Genomic DNA, 19438 nt, shown 5'->3' on the forward strand with positions numbered 1-19438 from the left:
ACACACATTAACATGCCCTCCTTTCTTCTCTTTTAAAGGAAACCTTATTTTCCTCTTTCTATCGCCCTCTTGTGGCCAGGATGATAAATGTCACCCCTGTAACAGGGTAACTGATACAAAAACTGCCTGAGCTCTTATTATTGAACACATCACCATAAGATGCTCTTGGGGGACAGTTCCTATTACAGTAAAAGTGTACTGTAAATCAACAAAAAATAATTTGAGTGGGTATTAACCCTCTGTAGTCTGAGGCTGATTTGGGGCCTGGAGAAGTTTTGACATGCCCTGACATTTGTGCTTTTTTTCAGTTGTTCATAAACATATTAATGGAAAAAGTGTCATTACAACTGTATTCAGCACAAACTAGGCTACCATAATATGTGAGGAACATGTATGTACATGTTTGTCTTTTTGAAGGAATAACGTTTATGCGTGGTTATCGAAAAAACAAAAAACTTATGTCACTGAAATAAGGCCAAAAAAATAATATTATATACGTGTTCACAAGACTTTTGGGTATTGGAGATTGTAGACTAAAGTTTTTGCTTCAGAATGATGTAAAGATTATGCTGCCTGCTTGTTCATATAAAACAATAGAGAGATTTATTTTTGGTAAGACACTTTTTGTCAAGAAACACAGTATGTGTGGAGGCGTGAATCATCATGAATAATGGGCCATTTACACCTGAGAATACAAAAGAATCGCATAATGAGTTGTAATGACCTGCATAAATAATAAGGCCTTTCAAACAGGTAGGCTGTGAAAAAACCCCTCTGTGATCATGTCTCAAGCTCATCATGGTGTATATCAAACATACAGAAAAAACAGCAATACTGTGAAATATTATTACAATTTAAAATAATGGTATTATATTATATTCTTTAAAATATAATGTATTTCTGTGATGCAAAGTGTCTGAACAATTATGTTCAATAATTATAATCTGAACAATTATTGATCCTGTCTGCGCTTGATTGCTCCTGTCTGCCTCGCTGCCTCGCTGCTGGTGGTTTGCGTCTCAGTATAGCTTTGTTTTCTATTACTTTTATTGAATCTCTTACTTTTATTCATTGTTGCCTATATTATTATTATTGCCTACCACATTAATCTGACGTCGCTAGCTTGTAATCTTTGAATCTAAATCGCTGTTACAATGCATTTGCATCTCGCTAGCTTGTTAACTTGTCATCAGTCTCTCGCGTGCTCCTTTTTCAACACGTTCATCAAACAGTGGTAACTCGGATCAGTCTAAAAACACGGTGAGTCATGTCATCCTCTCCCAGTGTTATTTCGTGTTCAGTTTGTCACATGTTCAGCATAGCTCTCTCTGACAGCGACGAGGGATTTACATGTCATAAATGTAGGGAAATAGTCAGGCTGACAGAGAGATTCTCAGAATTAGAGACACGCATCCAAACTTTAATCGAAGATAGTAAGAATGCAGGGGCATCAGATACTGTTTTGGATGCGACTAGTTTAGTGAACTCTGTACATTGTTCGGTTCCGGCTGTAGAGCCCGCGCAGCAGGGCACTTGGGTAACGGTGAGGCGGCCTACCTGCGGAAAACACCACTCTTCCGTTCCAGTAAGAACATCAAACAGGTTCTCCCCACTCAGTGACACACCCACTGAGAATCCTGTTGAAAGTGCCCTAGTTATTGGCGATTCTATTACACGGAATGTGAAAATAGAGACACCAGCCACCATAGTCACATGTTTGCCATAAGTCAAAGCACCTGACATCAAAGCAAATTTAAAAGTGCTGGCTAATGCTAATCGTAAATACTCTAAAATTATTATTCACGTCGGCACAAATGATGTTCGACTTCGCCAGTCGGAGATAACTAAAATTAACATTAAAGAGGTGTGTGAACTCGCAAGTACAATGTCAGGAGAAGTAATTTGCTCTGGTCCCCTTCCTGTTCGTTGGAGTGATGAGATAGTTAGCAGATTATCATCACTCAATGGCTGGCTGTCTAAGTGGTGTCCGCAGAATAATATAGGTTTCATAGACAATTGGAAACGTTTTTGGGGCAGACCTGACCTGTTGAAAAGAGATGGTATTCATCCATCCCGGGATGGTGCTGCTCTTCTCTCTAGTAATATGATGCACATAGTCTTAGAACTAAAACATGACAAACTGGGGCCCAGGTCAGGAAGCAGACAGACTGGCTAAACCGACCGTCTGCTAGCTGCCTCTTGTTACAGAAGTCAGATAATTACCAACACATAGAAACTCTTACACCTAGATATTATCACATAGAGACTGTGTCTGTGAATTGATGTTCAACAAATAAAAAATAGAGAATTCACAGACAATAAACTAATGTGCTGTGTTTGTGTCACGATCACCATCTGTTCCTGTCATGTTCCTGTCAATCCCGGACTACATTTCCCACGATCCTCCATTGCTCATCACCTGCACTCACTTCACAATCATCCACACTAATCACCACACCCAGCTGCAGCTCATTATCAGGACTATAAAGGACTTTCACTCACACCACCTCACCGCGAAGTCTTGATTCACCCTGTGACAATTCAGAGCGTTATTTCCCTGTCTGCCTGTCTGTTACCGTTCCTGTCTGTTCCTGTGTATTGACCCGTTGCTGCCTGTTCCTGTGTATTGACCCGTTGCTGCCTGTCCTGACCCTTGCCTGTTAACTGTTCTGTGAGTGATATCCGCCTGTCCTGACCTCTGCCTGTACCTGGATTACGATTCTGCCTGTCCCTTGCTGTTCTCGTCTGCTCTGTTTGACCCTGCCTGTAGACCACTCTCATTTGAATAAAGCTGCAAATGGATCTTACCATGAGTCCCGCTACGTTACAGTTTGACAGAAACCTGGCTAAAACCGTACGACTACATTACTTTAAATGAGTCTAGCCCTAAAGGTTATGATTATCGACACAATCCTCGACAGAAAGGCAAAGGGGGAGGTGTTGCTGTAATTTATAGTAATATTTACAGTATCAGCCAGAAGTCTTTCAAATATAATTCCTTCGAAGTGATGGTGCTTTACGTAACATTATGTAAGTTGACATTTGTGCTGGCTACTGTATACAGGCCACCAGGACACCATACAGAATTTGCTGATTTTCTATCAGAATTAGTACTAGCTGCAGATAAAGTCCTTGTTGTTGGTGATTTTAATATCCATGTAGATAATAAAAAAGATTAATTGGGATTGGCATTTACAGACATTCTAAACTCTATTGGTGTTAGACAACAGGTGTCAGGACCCACTCATTTTCGTAATCATACTTTAGTACTTCTAATATTGTCACATGGAATCAATATTGATGCAGTTGAAATTCTGCAGCAGAGTGATGACATCTCAGATCATTATCTAGTCTCATGTATACTACATTTAGTCAAAGTGGCTAAACTGCCTCCCTGCCATAAATATGGTAGAACCATCACTTCTACCACTAAAGATTGCTTTATAAATAATCTTCCTGATCAGTTTCATCACCTTAGCATACCAGACAGCTTAGAAGACCTCGATGTTGCAACAGAAACTATTGCCTCTGTCTTTTCCAGCACATTAGACTCAGTTGCTCCTTTGCGTTTAAAAAAGATTAAGGAAATTAATCCAACACCATGGTACAATGAGCACACTCGGGCCCTAAAAACAGCAGCTAGAAAAATGGAGCGCAGCTGGAAGAAAACAAAACTAGAAGTATTTTCGCATTTCGTGGAGAGAGAGAATGACTTAGTACAGAAAGGCCTTAAAAACTGCTAGATCTGCCTATTTTTCAAAACTTTTAGAAAAAAAATAAACACAACCCTAGGTATTTATTTGATACAGTGGCTAAATTAACAAGAAATAAAGCTTCAACTTCTGATGTTTCCAAAGAGCACAGCAGTAATGACTTTATGAACTTCTTTACTTTGCAAGATTGATAATATTAGAGAAAAAATTATAACCATGCAACCTACTACGGTATCGTGTCAGACAGTGCATTGTAGTGTCCCTAAAGAAAAATTCAATTCATTTACTGCTTTAGGAGAGGAAGAATTGTCTAAACTTGTTAAATCATCAAAATCAACAACATGTATGTTAGACCCTATACCGACTAAGCTATTGAAAGAGATGCTTCCGGAGGTCATAGATCCTCTTCTTAATATTGTTAATTCATCTTTATCACTAGGATACGTACCAAAAACTTTTAAGCTGGCTGTTATTAAACCTCTTATTAAAAAAACACAACTTGATCCTAGAGAATTAGTTAATTACAAGCCGATTTCAAATCTCACTTTTATGTCAAAAATACTAGAAAAGGCAGTTTCATCACAACTATGTTCCTTTTTAAAAAGAAATAGTATCTGTGAGGATTTCCAGTCAGGATTTAGACCGTACCATAGTACTGAGACTGCTCTCATTAGAGTTACTAATGATTTGCTCTTATCATCAGATCGTGGTTGTATCTCTCTATTAGTGTTACTGGATCTTAGTGCTGCATTTGACACTATTGATCACAATATTCTTCTAAATAGACTCGAAAACTTTTTTGGCATTAGTGGAATTGCACTGGCATAGTTCGAATCATACTTATCTGACCGTTATCAGTTTGTAGTAGTAAACGAAGAGAGGTCATATCACTCACAAGTTAAATATGGAGTACCGCAAGGCTCAGTACTAGGACCGTTGCTTTTCACTCTGTACATGCTACTCTTGGGAGATATCATTAGGAAGCATAGCGTTAGTTTTCATTGTTACGCTGATGATACTCAGCTCTATGTTTCTTCGCGCCCTAACGAAACTTACCAATTCGCTAAATTAACAGAATGTATAGCTGATATAAAAAACTGGATGACCAGTAATTTCCTACTACTAAATTCAGAAAACAAAGAGATTCTAATTTTTGGACCGAAAACTTCCTCACGCAATAACCTAGAATACTGTCTGACACTTGATGGCTGCTCTGTTAAGTCTTCGTCGTCAGCTAGGAACCTGGGTGTGCTCTTTGATACCAATCTTTCATTTGAAGGCCATGTTACTAGCATCTGTAAAACCGCATTCTTCCATCTTAAAAATATATCTAAACTATGACATATGCTCTCAATGAAAAATGCAGAACAGTTTGTTCATGCGTTCATGACCTCAAGGCTAGATTACTGTAATGCTCTACTGGGTGGTTGTTCCTACCGCTTGATAAATAAACTACAGCTCGTACAAAATTCAGCAGCTAGAGTTCTTACTAGAACTAGGAAGTATGACCATATTAGCCCAGTTCTGTCATCACTGCATTGGCTTCCTGTTAAACATTGTATAGATTTTAAAATCTTGTTAATTACTTACAAAGCACTAAATGGTTTAGCTCCCCAGTACCTAAGCGAGCTCTTAAAGCATTATAGTCCTTCACGTTTATTGTGATCTCAGAATTCAGGCCAGCTGATAATACCTAGAATATCAAAATCAACGGCAGGTGGTAGATCCCTCTCCTGTTTGGCACCTAAACTCTGGAACAATCTTCCTAGCATTGTTCGAGATGCAGACACACTCTGTCAGTTTAAATCTAGACTAAAAACGCATCTCTTTAACCTGGCATACACATAACACATTATCAATTTATATTTTCAAATCCGTTAAAGGATTATTAGGCTGCATAAAATAGGCCAGCCGGAACCAGGAACACTTCCTATAACACCAGATGTACTCGTTACATCAGAAAAAGAATGGCATCTACGCTAATATTAGTCTTTCTGTTTATCCCAAGGTTTACCGCAGTCAACCAGATCCGGGCCGTATCCAGCTGAGACCAAGGACCGGCGCCATGACACGACCACAACGCAGCCCTGAAGTATCAGCAGAGATCGAGTCGACTAGATCATCCATTGGGAAGAAATCATCAACACGACAGCCAGTGCCACAGTTCCTCAACAAACCGTCCATACCGGCATGATGAATACAATCCTCAACTGGACACGACCACAACGCAGCCCTGAAGTATCAGCAGAGATCGAGTCAACTAGATCTTCCATTGTGAAGGCCTCATCGACATGACAGCCAGTAGCACAGTTCCTCAACAAACCATCCATACCGGCGTGATGAATACAATCCTCAACTGGATGGAACTGAAATAAATACTCTGAATGTTGCGATCCTATCAGACTTATGATAGCAACCTGAATCGTAACAAAGCACTGTTCGCCAGAGGAGAACTGGCCCTCCGACTAAGCCTGGTTTCTCCCAAGGTTTTTTTCTCCATTTTAACACCTATTTGCCACCTGATGTCACCTGATGTCACCTGATGGAGTTTGGGTTCCTTGCCGCTGTCGCCTTTGGCTTGCTTAGTTGGGGACACTTGACATTTGACTTGACATTTGATATTCAAAGGTATTCTTGACATTTATTCAACAGTGCTTCTGATCTGCCTGCAATGACACAATTCTTTAAGATCTGCTGTGCAGCCAAAATTATGTACCAGTTATCAATGTAAAGCTGCTTTGACACAATCTGCATTGTAAAAAGCGCTATATAAATAAAGGTGACTTGACTTGACTTGACCTCTATGGCATTTCATATAGGCTTTTAGCTTAAAAGCATGCACATTTGGAGAAATATTGATGGACTCTCATATGTTTATGTCAATTTTCCATACAGAGGAGTAATATTTATTCAACATTTATTGTCATCACTATGAGCGCTGGATACTGTTTTCAATTCATTCTTGCAGCCGGAGGGCGCTCTGTGCACCTTTAGTCCACAAATTAATCTAAAGAAGAACAACCATGTGACTCTCCAGGAACTGAACTAACAGAGGCTTCCAGAGATCGCTAACTATGGCTATTCAAAACACTTTTCAAGACAATAAATGCACGATTGAGACAACGTATTCATGTATTGCCTCAATCAACTTGCGTCTGAATATCGCTCATTCCGTGGGCGTGGCCGCATTAGCGGGTAATGAGCTGAATCACGGACTGACATGGCTCACTTTTCATACAGATTATATAAACAGAGAATATTTGTTTTCGATTTGACTTACACGATTTAAAACCTGACATTTCAAATTTTTTTTAGACACAAGTCTCATTTTTGTGTCATTAGTATTCACTAAGTTACAGTTAATTTTCTGAGAACTATCAGATTGGAGTTCGTTCAGAGGGAGATGACAGATCACGCATCATGTTAGTTTTCTTTATTTTGCAAAAAGCACAACATTTTGATTTTACTCTGAGTGTACACAAATAAAAGAAAATATTCAACAGATTAAAATGGTGTATAACAGTGGTTCTCAACTCCAGTCCTCGGGACCCACTGCTCTGCACATTTTGTATGTCTCTCTTATCTGACACACTCAATTCAGTTCATGCAGACTCTCCTAATGAGCTGATGATCTAAATCAGGTGTGTTAAATAAGGGATACATACAAAATGTGCAGAGCAGTGGGTCCTGAGGACTGGAGTTGAGAAACACTGGTGTATAACTCTTAATTGTATGTGCAACATTGACTGAGTATTTTGAGTCTCTTTCACACTGGTAAGAAAAAAAACACGGTGGTATTGCCGGCGATACCTCAGACCTCAGAGCGTTAATAAGAGAGCTGTGAAGCAACACTTCTCCATCATGCACTGGCACAGCGTCACTATATGTCAACTGTAGCCGGATTTAAAGGAACACTCCACTTTTTTTGAAAATAGGCTCATTTTCCAACTTCCCTAGAGTTAAACAGTTGAGGTTTACTGTTTTCGAATCCATTCAGCCGATCTCCGGGTCTGGCGGTACCACTTTTAGAATAGCTTAGCATAGTTCATGGAATCTGATTAGACCGTTAGCATCTCGCTCAAAAACTTGACCAAAGAGTTTCAATATTTTTCCTATTTAAAACTTGACACTTCTGTAGTTACATCATGTACTAAGACCTACGGAAAATGAAAAGCTACAATTTTCTAGGCCGATATGGCTAGGAACTATACTCTCATTCCGGCGTAATAATCAAGGAACTTTGCTGCCATACCATGGGTGCAGCAGGCACAACGATATTACGCAGCGCCTCTCACAAACATCTCCATGGTTGCAAGGCACGCTCCCTGTGCAAGCAGGGGGTCACAGGCGCTGCATAATGTCATTGCGCCTGCTGCACCCATGCTACGGCAGCAAAGTTCCACTTAGTTAGTTATCTCACTCTAAGTGACAGTCACTCAACAAATGTAAGGAAATTGCATTTGGGACATTACCATACGGCTCCATCTAAAAACTGTTAAGCAATACTTCATAAAAAAATATGCTGAGGACAGCTTCCAAAAATCTTCCACAGGGAAGAGAGAGAGAATGATGAAACGGCAGGTAGCTGTGGTTTATATACAGGGAGGCGGGACTCCCTGATCACTGCCGCAATTGGCCTGCCATGATTGGCAGGCATGGTGTTATTGGTGCTTCCACGATCGGTCACGCCTGAGACGTTCCCATAGTGAGATACCGAACAAATGTACTTTTTAGAGAACAGTTTACTCATTCATTGGAACAGAAACAAAGTAAAACATTTCTTTAATCAGAAATCATAACTGTAATTCAGTCTGTGTTATTGTTGAATTAATTAATAATGATTAGCAATTTATTGCTTATAATGAACAGACTGAAACATGAGCAATAAAGCTCCTAGATCACTTATAATTTTATGCAGCTTATGTTGTCTGGAGTTTTTGACTAATGAAATTTCTTGGAAAGATATGTTGCAGTTTTTCATCTGCAGAACAATCCAAAAACACATTAAATAACAATACAACCCACTGAAGAAATGTATGTCTTTCCCTCACAGTCTCGATTTCATTCCTGTTAAAGATGGAGCTGCTGTGAATAAGATCTGATTGGCCTGCTGCTTTGGTCACACAATAAATCCCGCCTTTCATTTTCATTTGCATTCCACGTTTGTCAAAAATGTGTCAGCATTAAGTCTAACTGAAACATGAATTTCAAAACAAAAAAACAAAACAAACAGTGAGGACTTTGCTGCCTCATTTCAGAACGCTGCACACCACTGATATTTATTACTCATTATTAGTGTATTTTTGGCCCTATGGCGAGGCGGATCTGCTCTAGCAGCTTGTCTTTGTTGTTTATGATGTTTTTTCCAGCGACCTCCATGAGATCAGTGATCATCTCAGTGCTGTAAGGATGTTGAAATGTGGCATATTTGTTCCTCCAGGCCTCAATATCATCTGAAGAAACATTAAACACTTAAATCAGAACACAGTTGATATTTCAGTTTTATTCAGGACATTGTAAGACTTTAACTTGCCTCCACAGTTGACCACATTAAAGAGAGGGATGTGGATCACGGTTGGAGTGTTTTGGCCTGTGAACACATAGAAGTCCTTCGGTTTCTTTACATCTTCACTGGGAATGTTGACTTCAGGGAAAGGGATGTTTAGTTCCTTGCACATCTTAGCAGCTTCCTTCACTGTCTGCAGTGGAAAAGCATCACAATATTGTTTGATTAAAAGGGTTAGACCGTTTAACTTTAAGTAGTTATTCACTGAAATCATCAGGATGAGAACCACCCTCTGAGATAAATGAGAATGCTAACAGATAGCACTCTCTAGGTATCATAAATGAAAACTCATGCACTTATTTTAAAATGGTTTCCTTTTATCTTTTTAAAAGATTTTCAGGTGTCTTAGTTGTTGTGAATCACACAGACTATAAGAAGTCTTTAATAATAATGCTCAGAGCATGCAGGAGAGCACAGGAAAATATAAACAAGTTAAAACTAAGACAACAAGAAAATGAACAGAGAAAACTGAGGGTTTAAATACACAGACAGAATAAACAAAGGAACAATGAACAGATGAGGAACTAATGAATAACCATGGAAACTAACAATCTCAGAAAACTCAGGCAAAACTGAACTAAAACAGAGCGAGACAATTCCAGAAATACAGCATTTGTAATTATCAGTTAATGTGTTTAAAATCTTGTACATTTTAGGTTAGTGTGAACTCTGGTGGTCGTTATGAATGTCATAAGTGTTAATGTTCACAGACTGCAATACTGGGCCAGCCCACTAGAGGCTGCAAGAGTCAATGTTCTGGTTGAGAAGGAATGAAAAAAAAGGAGAATAAACTAGTGTTGGCAATGTTGTGAAACCAGTCATCCTCTCCTTATAATTTCTGTCATTACGAGTCTCAAACATTACAATAAAGAAAAAAGCAGCAAGATTATTTTAAAAAAAGTCTCATGTTCTGTTCTACAGAATAAACAAGTCACAGATTTGGAATGTCATGAGAGGGAGTAAATGATGATTTCTAGGGGATTTATTCTTTTAAATAAGTGAATTCTCTGTGTGTATAATACCGTGAAAGGATCAAGATCGTCACTGAAGTCCAGTGAAATGATGAGGTTGATGTCTCTCTCTTTTCTCAGCACTGAGAAGTAGGGTGAGTTCAGCAACAGTCCAGCGTCTTCATAGTCTCTCGTCTCACTTTCCAGAAGAGTGGAGGGCACTGCTTCATCTGAGAATCACAGCATTATAATACAGTATTATTCACAATGAATTTACAGCCAGCACCTGTCCATTTGAGTTTCTGTTCTCACCTTTCATGTTGTGGAGGAAGTTATAATTCCTGCCCCAGATCCACAGAGCCATGCATATTAATATTCTCATCAAAATATCTGTAAAACAAATACACAGTGGTTCTAATTCAGTAAATGGTTCTGATATTGTTTTATATTCTTTATATGTTTATAGTTGACTATATGGTTCTTTGGAGAAAAGTTTTTCTTCAGCTTTAACATTGTAAACAAATTAACATTGTAAAGACAGTTCAATTTACCAAAAGGCCGGAAACAGAAGCAATGGCTCAAATCATTACACACATCCTCAGTGTATTGTTTCATATACTGTTTTGCAGCTTCTTTATCAGTGAGATTCAGTTTTTTGTCTTGATAAATCAGCTGATGTTTGCCTCCGGTGAGCTCTGTAAAAAGAGGAGAATGTGCAGATTGAGTTCTTGTTATCTGTATAATTCTAGTTTGTGTATCTTGTGTTGTTTATTTATTTGCCAAAACAGATGTTTTGGCATGTTAATGTATCCAGAAAAGCCATTAATGATACATTTTGTAGCACAACTTACTAAAATCTTACCGTTCAGCTTTGTTCTGATGGATACATCGAGATCAGACGGATCTTTGTCATTCAAAACAGAGAGATTCATGTCCACCAGATCCATGAGCACCTGATAACATTCATCTTCTGAAGAAAACACACATTAAACAAACATATGCAAAATGTCTTTCCATCCCCAAATTTATGACATTCAGATATCAGGAGTTTTCAGTTGATAATCATCATTATAGATCACTTTTATTTTTCATTATTAAAGTCACATTGAAGTGATTTCATGGGGACTTTAAAAAGTTTTACTTTTTGGCAGGTATTCATGAACAGCACAAAAGGTAGATCAACTTGTCAATAAACAAAAGCAGTAAGAAAAGCTTTACCTTTACTTTTTTCCCCAAACATCCCTGTTTCTCTTTTAAGCAGGAAATGAAGGAACTCTGGAGTGGAGGGGTGAGGTGGGGGAGGGAAGGAGGATCAAATGAAGTTCACATGATAATGAAATGACTGTCAGCTTTATACAGAAATGAATCTTGAGAACAAATGAAGTTGCACCTTTTATTCGTTCCCAGAGGAATTTAAGGATCTCGACTCCATCAGATAAAACGCTGCCACACAGAGCTGCAGAAAACACATTCAACTTTAAAAGTGTATACAATAAACAAAAATGCATCATTCTTTGCATCAGTTAACATTTAATCTCTTATTCTGAAGCCAAAATGATCTTTCCTGTAAATCACTGTGTAATGAGAAGATTTATGTTGAAAAGCAGCACTTCAATGTATTGGTGAAATTGCTTTTTAAATTATTTTTCAACATTTCTAATTGTAATATTTATATTTCAGTTTTGACAGACCTGATCTCCAGATCAATATACATCCCAGAGAATACTGATCTATTTTACTGTATTCTCTAATGTACAGTTTACAATGGAGAATCTGTAGAATGTAAATTGAAATTATATTAATAAACTCTCCTTTAAAACACAGATTGTTATATACCTTGCAGGTACAGCATGTCAATTTCAGGCTGATCCTTGATCTTACAGCCATTTTCAAACTTGCTGCCAAAGCTGGAGGCGTCCACAAACGCTCCAGTGAGAGAATAACCTGCTTCATGAGGAGTGATCTCAAACCAGGGGTCTGCAGACAGAAACATGTTCATATAACAGCTGAAACAAACACATTTTCTCTGAATGTCTTTCTCTCTCTCACACACACACACACACACACACACCTCCATCTTTGTGCTGTTTGCAGTGTTTGTCGATCACTGCATAGATGGGAAACGGGTCTTTACTCTGCTGGTCCCAATGGTCTGTGAGTGTGTGTTCGTCTATCTGAAGAGAAAAAAATTTGCAGCTGTAATTTATCAAGTCAGTTTAGGGGAGACCTGAGACAATTTCTTTAGTCACAAACAAGCTCAAGTAAAAACCTCCTGCTAGAAACTTTTTTCGTTGTGGAAACTTTGTGTTTAATGAGCTAATATAATATTTCACATCAATATTTTGTGTCCAGTTGTTTACTTTAATTATATTAATAGTGGATGTTGGATGCAGGGGCTTCGTGGGCAGAACAGCAGTCCAGCTGCTCCAGGGTGTAGGCATTGTGCCACGGATACGAAAAACGCAGAAAATCGAACCTGATCCAAATATTTTTTTGACGGACGAAAGTTTTGGAGGCAGTGTGCAAACGCGATTGACATAACATGAGGTCGAATTAATTTTTTAACGTGCGAAAGTTTCGAATGCGAATTTCGGACTCAGTGTGCAATGACCTTTACAGTCGTAACCCGAGACGTTTGCGCTGCTAATAATGACAAGAACGTTTACCATTATTATAAGAATGTCTATTATAAAATTTTTCTCATTATTATGACATATGTCATTATTACAAGTTTCTCAATTAATCAGATATTAAGTCATAATTATGAGAAAGTTTCTCATTTATGACTAACAAAATCATATTTTTAATCATGTGTGTCATACATATCAATATCCTACTAAATATATAGCACTTCATTAAGATTGTATACATCATTGAGGGTTGTGGGATGTGGTACAGACCTCTTTCACAAAATTCGTGACGAACATCGCGGCCCAGACGTCAGTCATACTGAATATGTCTTTCCCATAATATTTCTTCAATTTGTCAAATGCATCTGTCCAGCTGACTCCAGGACCGCTGAGTCTCTGGATGATCTTGTCTTTCACAGTCTCTAGTTTGGTGGACCAGTCTGGTTCCTGATATAAGGAGGCCATACACCTTCAGAGGAACAACATATGCTCTCAGTTTTGACATTCACCACATCTGTGTGTGTGTGTGTGTGTGTGTGTGTGTGTGTGTGTGTGTGAGTGTTGTTGTTCATACCAGGTGGATCCAGAGACTCCGCTCAGATAAAGGATGGAGTCCAGAAGACCTGTTTTCTGGAGCTGAACCAGGGATCCCAGCAATCCCACCATGGCTCTTTGTCCTCCTCCAGAACCCAGTAATGCAATGTTTGGCACTTCAGTCTAAAACACAAACAGTTTGACTTTGCAAACATTTGATGTTTATCAGTTATGAAATAATTTGTAAGAATAAGGAATAGCCAGGCAGATATATGAAGTAGCCTATGAATAAGGTTTTACCTGACTGCAGTGTATCTGAAGCTTCTGCAGGCTTTCTAGAACAGCTTTTCTCCGTTTTGCTACAAACTCCTTCTCCTTCTCATTCAGAGAGTGTTCGATTCTCACCTCAACACTGCAGAGACAGACTGAATTTAGCATCACATACTGCTATTTTGTTAAGTCTTAATAAATACAGAATAAGTCTTATTCTGAGAATCATCCAGTTTGTAATAGAGTGTAATTGCGTAAATAGTGCAGTGCACATCTTAGAAATCTGAGCAGAATTACCTTTCCTGGGGTTTGGATGCACTCATCTATAAAACAATGAAGTCAACATTAATGTTCTTGTGGCTGTTTTCATCATCACCCAAAAATTTAGGTCAAATACAAATTATTGGCATTAGATTATTAAATACAAATATTAGATTATTAAATTAAAAATTCATGGCACAGATAATCACTAAACATTCGATTGGAACATGTAAATACTGATAATAAATTTATTATAAATAATATTTTTATCTATATTATCTATATCTATATATATCTATATGTATAATAAATCTATATTTAAACTGTTTTAATTTGATATATATATATATATATATATATATATATATATATATATATATATATATATATATATATATATATATATATATATATATACGTTAGCTTAGGAATTTTTAAACTTACTGTGTTCTTTGAATATCGCTCAGCAGGTGAATGGCCCCACCCATTGCCACGGTCACACACTTGACCTAATGTTGTCTGTAGCTGATATTGATATTTGTGATCCCACACTCTCTAATCATAGACCAGTGTTTTTTTCATCTGCTCTTCCAGCTGTATCTAAAACTTTACCAGCTCAAGCATGTTGGTCTCGCATTTTAACTCAGAATTCTCATGTAGTCTTTGTTGAATTGTACTTAGAGGCTGGCAATCTCTCTCCACACTTTCACATCCTATTTAGAAGTTGATAAGTAGAGACAAATATTTAACAACAAATGCTCTAACATCTTAGACTCTGTAGCACCTCGAAAGCTTGTTTTTTCCAGAAACAAGTGTCAGCCTTGGATGAATGGTGATATCCGATTATTACGTCAGCACTGCCGACAACATGAACGAAATGGAAGAAAGATAAGCTCCAAGTATCTTTTGAAATGCTGCACGTCTCCCTACAGAATTTCCAAAAGGCTGTCAGGGTTGCTAAGAATACATTATTATCTGACATCATTGCAAATAATTCAAATTGTTCTAGAACACTCTTTTCAATTTTAAATCCTCCTATTTCGACCTCTTCTGCAATCTCTCCTTCTGAGTGTGAGAATTTCCCTAAATACTTTTCTGATAAAATCAGCACCCGGCCACAAGTTTTCACCACAACTCAACCTGTATTTGATCCTACTTTTTTGAATCAGTTTCTCTTCAGTCTTTACTTGTACAGAAATTACTTTAAAGCTAAAACATACTTTTTCTCCCTATGATCCTCTTCCCTTCGGTTTTATAAAACAAATCTTTGGCATCACCGGCCCAGATATTCTGCATATCATTAATAATTGTCTAATAACTGGGACTGTCCCAGCCTGTTTTAAATCAGCCACGGTGACTCCCATCCTTAAAAATTCCTCTCTGGATCCTTCAGTATATGCAAATTACAGACCTGTCTCTAACCTGCCGTTTCATTCTAAAATTCTCGAAAAAGTGGTTTCTATTCATTTGCAGAATTATCTACACACTAACTCTAAGTATTTCTGGCTTCAAAACTCTTCACAGCACAGATTCTGCTTTTTTAAAAGTATTTAATGATATTTTAATAACCACAGACGCTGGCGACACGATGGCTTTAGTGCTCCTAGACTTTGACATTGTGGACCACAGGATCCTTCTATCTCAACTGGAACGTTCCATTGATATCACAGGTACGGTACTCCAATGGTTCCAATCTTTCCTGTCAGACAGAAGTTTTTTTGTTAGCTTAGGTGTTCATTCATCCTCGGTGACTCCCATCACGTGTGGTGTACCCCTGGGATCTATTTTGGGACCACTGCTGTTCACACTATACATACTACCCTTGGGCTCTATTATGAGTAAATCTGGAGTGTCTAATCACTGTTATGTGGACGACACACAACTCTATATAACCATAAAACGTAAAGATAAGCTGGCATATAAGAGGTTGGAAGCCTGTCTCCACAAACTCAAATTGTGGCTCACGAGCAACTTTATGCTTCCAAACCATGATAATCCTAAATCATCCAATTTGGACCAAAAGCGCACTCGGACGGCAATCTTATTGACCTTGGCACCTTATGCCTTACCTCACCTTGGACATTAAAGACCTAGGATTTTACCTTGACAGTAGTCTTAAATTAATTATTTAATTTAAGACTATTGTTTATACAAATTAATGCTGTATTTAGTGCTAGTTTTTACCATCTTCGCCGGTTAGCCAAAGTTAAATTGTTTTTAAGCAGGCGAAGCTTTGAAACCTTCATTCACACTTTTATCTCTACACACTTAGATTCTTGTAATTCAATGTACATTGGATTACCTCTTTCCTCAATTTCTCGCCTTCTCTTCTCGTCTTCTCACGGGAACCCGCAAATGTGACCATATTACACCTATTTTATTCTCTTTGCACTGGTTGCCAGTTAGTTACTGAATCAAGTTCAAAACTCTTTTATTCATTTATAAAGCTCTTAATTAAAAACATAGCTACAATTTATATAAATATAAATCACTTACTGGCAGCAGTGATATATACAATTATGCTACTTAGCTTATATAACTTACAAATTCATAATTTTATTTGACATAAACACTGACCCAATTTCCCTGCCCTGGCCATCAGATCTTCCTCCAAATGTTTAGCCTCTACTTTTGAAGCAGCTTTGGATTTTTTCAATATTTTTTCCAGCTACTACCAGATATCTATGATACGCTGTTCTTACTGAGTGATAATAATTTGACATTTGAGCATTATCATAGCAGCACTTATATTAGAATAGATATTTCAGTATGTTTTTGTAGATGTACACAGCTGCATTGATGCAGGCAAAGAACATCTACAAATGAAACTGTCACAAAAACATCCTCGGATTTGCTAGCCAACTCTTCTGCACATTTATACAAGTTATATAGTGTAATCATTGGTTAAATTTGAGACACTGACCTTCCAGTAACAGAATTTGTCCCGAGAACCAAGAATCCAGTCCAAAACTTGAATTGAGTGTAGTTTGATGTAACATGTAAACATTTATACCGAACTTTAATACTCACAGAAGTTCCCTGTTTTGAATTGTGTAAGATATTATGAAATACGCTGTCAAAACGAAACAAAACGAAAAAAGAAGTGAATGATTGCAGCACAGCATCACAGTTGTACAATAGAATAAAACAAAATCAAAGCAAAATCACAAGAGTAGGCTATACATTAAATGTGGATATGTGAATTAGTATATACCAGTGTATCTTTAACTATGGGCACAGTTAACCCTGTGAACTTAATAAACTCTCTTAAAACATTTCTTACTCACTAATTTTATTTGTTCAACAGTATGTTAACATTTAGGAGAACTCTGTCATCATTTTTCTGAAAGTCGCATCTTGAATCATGAATTGTTTTTAACAGCATTCTGTGGTAGAAATGATATTTAATACATTTATGTAATAAGATGCTTGTGATGGCCAAAGTCAAAGAAAAACTAAATTTTGTAACCAGCTCAAAAAGAGCCAAAAAGATTGCATTTTATTTCATCTGTTTCTGATTTGATTTGTATGGGTTTGTGTTTTGCACATTATCAATAGTTCAAGCATATATTAGGTCTTCTGTAAGAATTTTATGTCCTATAAATACACTTTCACACATTTTGCATCCTTTTTGAACCACTTTTTGCAAAATGACTGGAAATGATGCACACAAATTTTGTTCACAAGCGATATTTTTCTGTTTTCTTCACATCTCAAGCTCTTCACTGCACTGACGTCTCCTTGGTAAACAAGTACACCAACTTTACATTTACTTTTACATTATATGCATTTATCCAAAGTATCTTATATTGCATTCAAGGTATACATTTGATCAGTTCAGGCATTCCCTGGAAATTAAACTCATTACCTTGGCCCCGTTTTGTTTAAATCAAAATAACACTGAGACATCAATGTGGCTGTAGATAATAATGTAAACAATGTTAAAGAATGGATGAAAACAAAATCACAAAATCACATAAAAATAGCTGAATTGATAAAGATGACCCAGTTCAAAAGTTAACACCCTTGATTCTTAATACTGTTTCAAATACAGTTTCAAATAATGGTGCATCTACTTTATTATTTCTCGGTTCCTTTTTTTGCATGCTTGTTATTTGCATTAGACTTGTGTTACTGTCTGTAATTGTATACATTAAAATGTTTTTAAAGTGCTTTAATAAAGCATCCATTTTTCTACATTCTTAAAAATGAATCTTGCTTTAGTAATGTTTATAAGGAATTTCCTGAATGAAGCTCTATCATCGTTTAACAGATTTCTTGAAATGCAAGAGACATGATAGTGAGCAAAAATGTCACACTTCACTCAGAGTCCATGTCTTGCATCCATCCATGCTTTAGTAGGAGTGAAGGCAGATGAAGATGGACAATTAAAAAAAGCACCCTATTGATAATGCTGACACTGATTATACATTGAGTTGTTGTCGACAGTATAATCACCTGACCTGGGACTTGATGCTATCCTGTGCCTTACCCCCGTTCCCTGATTATCACTTAATCGGGTAATCATTCATATTCCCGAATCACTATTAAATTTGAGGAATGTAACTGATTTCCATTCAGTTTAGTCTGTTTCCACTGAAACACAATCGCAATAAAAAAAAAACATCTCATCTTGTGTTTATTGAGGAAGTGACTGACATGGCTGTTTTGTGATATTTAAAGAGATTAAGGTCTACATAAAATTAATTTCTGATTACTGCCTGTATAGTCTGGGTCAAACTGATCCTAATTGGATTCAATACAATTCCCCAAAAATCACACTATGAAAAAAACCCTAAACAAACAAACAAAAAAACAGACAAAAAATCATACAATCAGATATTAACGGCTAATTAAACACTATAAACACTTTTCACACATTACAAAGAATAAATATCTGAATTTATGATTTATAAAAATGTTTTTAACCACTATTTTTAAGACTGCCCCTCCCCCTCCTGTGGGACTGTGCGATTACACATTTATAACTATAATATCTTAGTCTAAACTTAAAGTAATCTTGACAAACTATATAGCATTTGAAAGCTTTCAGACTCTAGTTTTTGTATTTGATGACTGATTTTCAAAAGAAATGGCAGAGCAATAGATAAAAGATTTTTAATTTGTGTAATGTCTTGTTTGGTGTTATGTTCATGTTTCATGCTATGTTTCGTCACTTTGTTTGTTATGTTTGCCAAGTGCTTCCTGTTATCATGTGATTCCCTTGCTCCTCATGTGATCTTGCCATTTGCTCCCCTTGTGAATGTGCCATGTTGTGATTGTTTGTTTTAATCATGTGTTTTCTTTGTTCTGTTTTCTGATTGGGTCATTGTCTTGATTGTTCACAGGTGTCCCTTGTTTGTCATTAGTCCTTGTATATAAGTAGCCCTCATGTTTCATTGTTCCTTGTCAAGTATTGTCTTTCTAACCTACTGTTTGTGACTTTGTTATGTTCATGTTTTGTTTATTTAGTTAAGTTAATTCAAGTCAAGTCTAGTCAAGTTATTGTTTTGT

The 19438-nt window shown here is 37.2% G+C and overlaps 1 protein-coding gene across 4 annotated transcripts; it reads right to left on the bottom strand.

Moving 5' to 3' along the window:
• Nucleotides 1-8005: 8005 nt before the first annotated feature.
• On the bottom strand, nucleotides 8006-16978 carry LOC125266257 (cytosolic phospholipase A2 gamma-like). 4 transcript variants are annotated; one of them, XM_048186755.1, is made up of 16 exons: nucleotides 16848-16964; nucleotides 14369-15623; nucleotides 13961-13986; nucleotides 13694-13805; nucleotides 13434-13576; nucleotides 13130-13328; nucleotides 12301-12403; nucleotides 12066-12206; nucleotides 11620-11685; nucleotides 11448-11504; nucleotides 11092-11199; nucleotides 10781-10924; nucleotides 10542-10619; nucleotides 10302-10459; nucleotides 9247-9412; nucleotides 8007-9166 (listed from the first exon to the last, which is right to left on the bottom strand). In XM_048186755.1, the coding sequence occupies exons 3-16, from the start codon at nucleotides 13984-13986 to the stop codon at nucleotides 9006-9008; spliced, it is 1662 nt and encodes a 553-aa protein (XP_048042712.1). In that variant the 5' UTR covers nucleotides 14369-15623; nucleotides 16848-16964; the 3' UTR covers nucleotides 8007-9005. The 4 variants fall into 4 exon arrangements, with proteins under 4 accessions (XP_048042711.1, XP_048042712.1, XP_048042713.1 ...); XM_048186756.1 differs by having other exon boundaries at nucleotides 14369-14637; nucleotides 16848-16956; XM_048186754.1 differs by lacking the exon at nucleotides 14369-15623 and having other exon boundaries at nucleotides 8006-9166; nucleotides 11092-11196; nucleotides 16848-16978.
• Nucleotides 16979-19438: the final 2460 nt, after the last annotated feature.

The sequence above is a fragment of the Megalobrama amblycephala genome, linkage group LG4, assembly GCF_018812025.1.
Source record: "Megalobrama amblycephala isolate DHTTF-2021 linkage group LG4, ASM1881202v1, whole genome shotgun sequence".
Lineage (NCBI taxonomy): Eukaryota > Metazoa > Chordata > Actinopteri > Cypriniformes > Xenocyprididae > Megalobrama > Megalobrama amblycephala.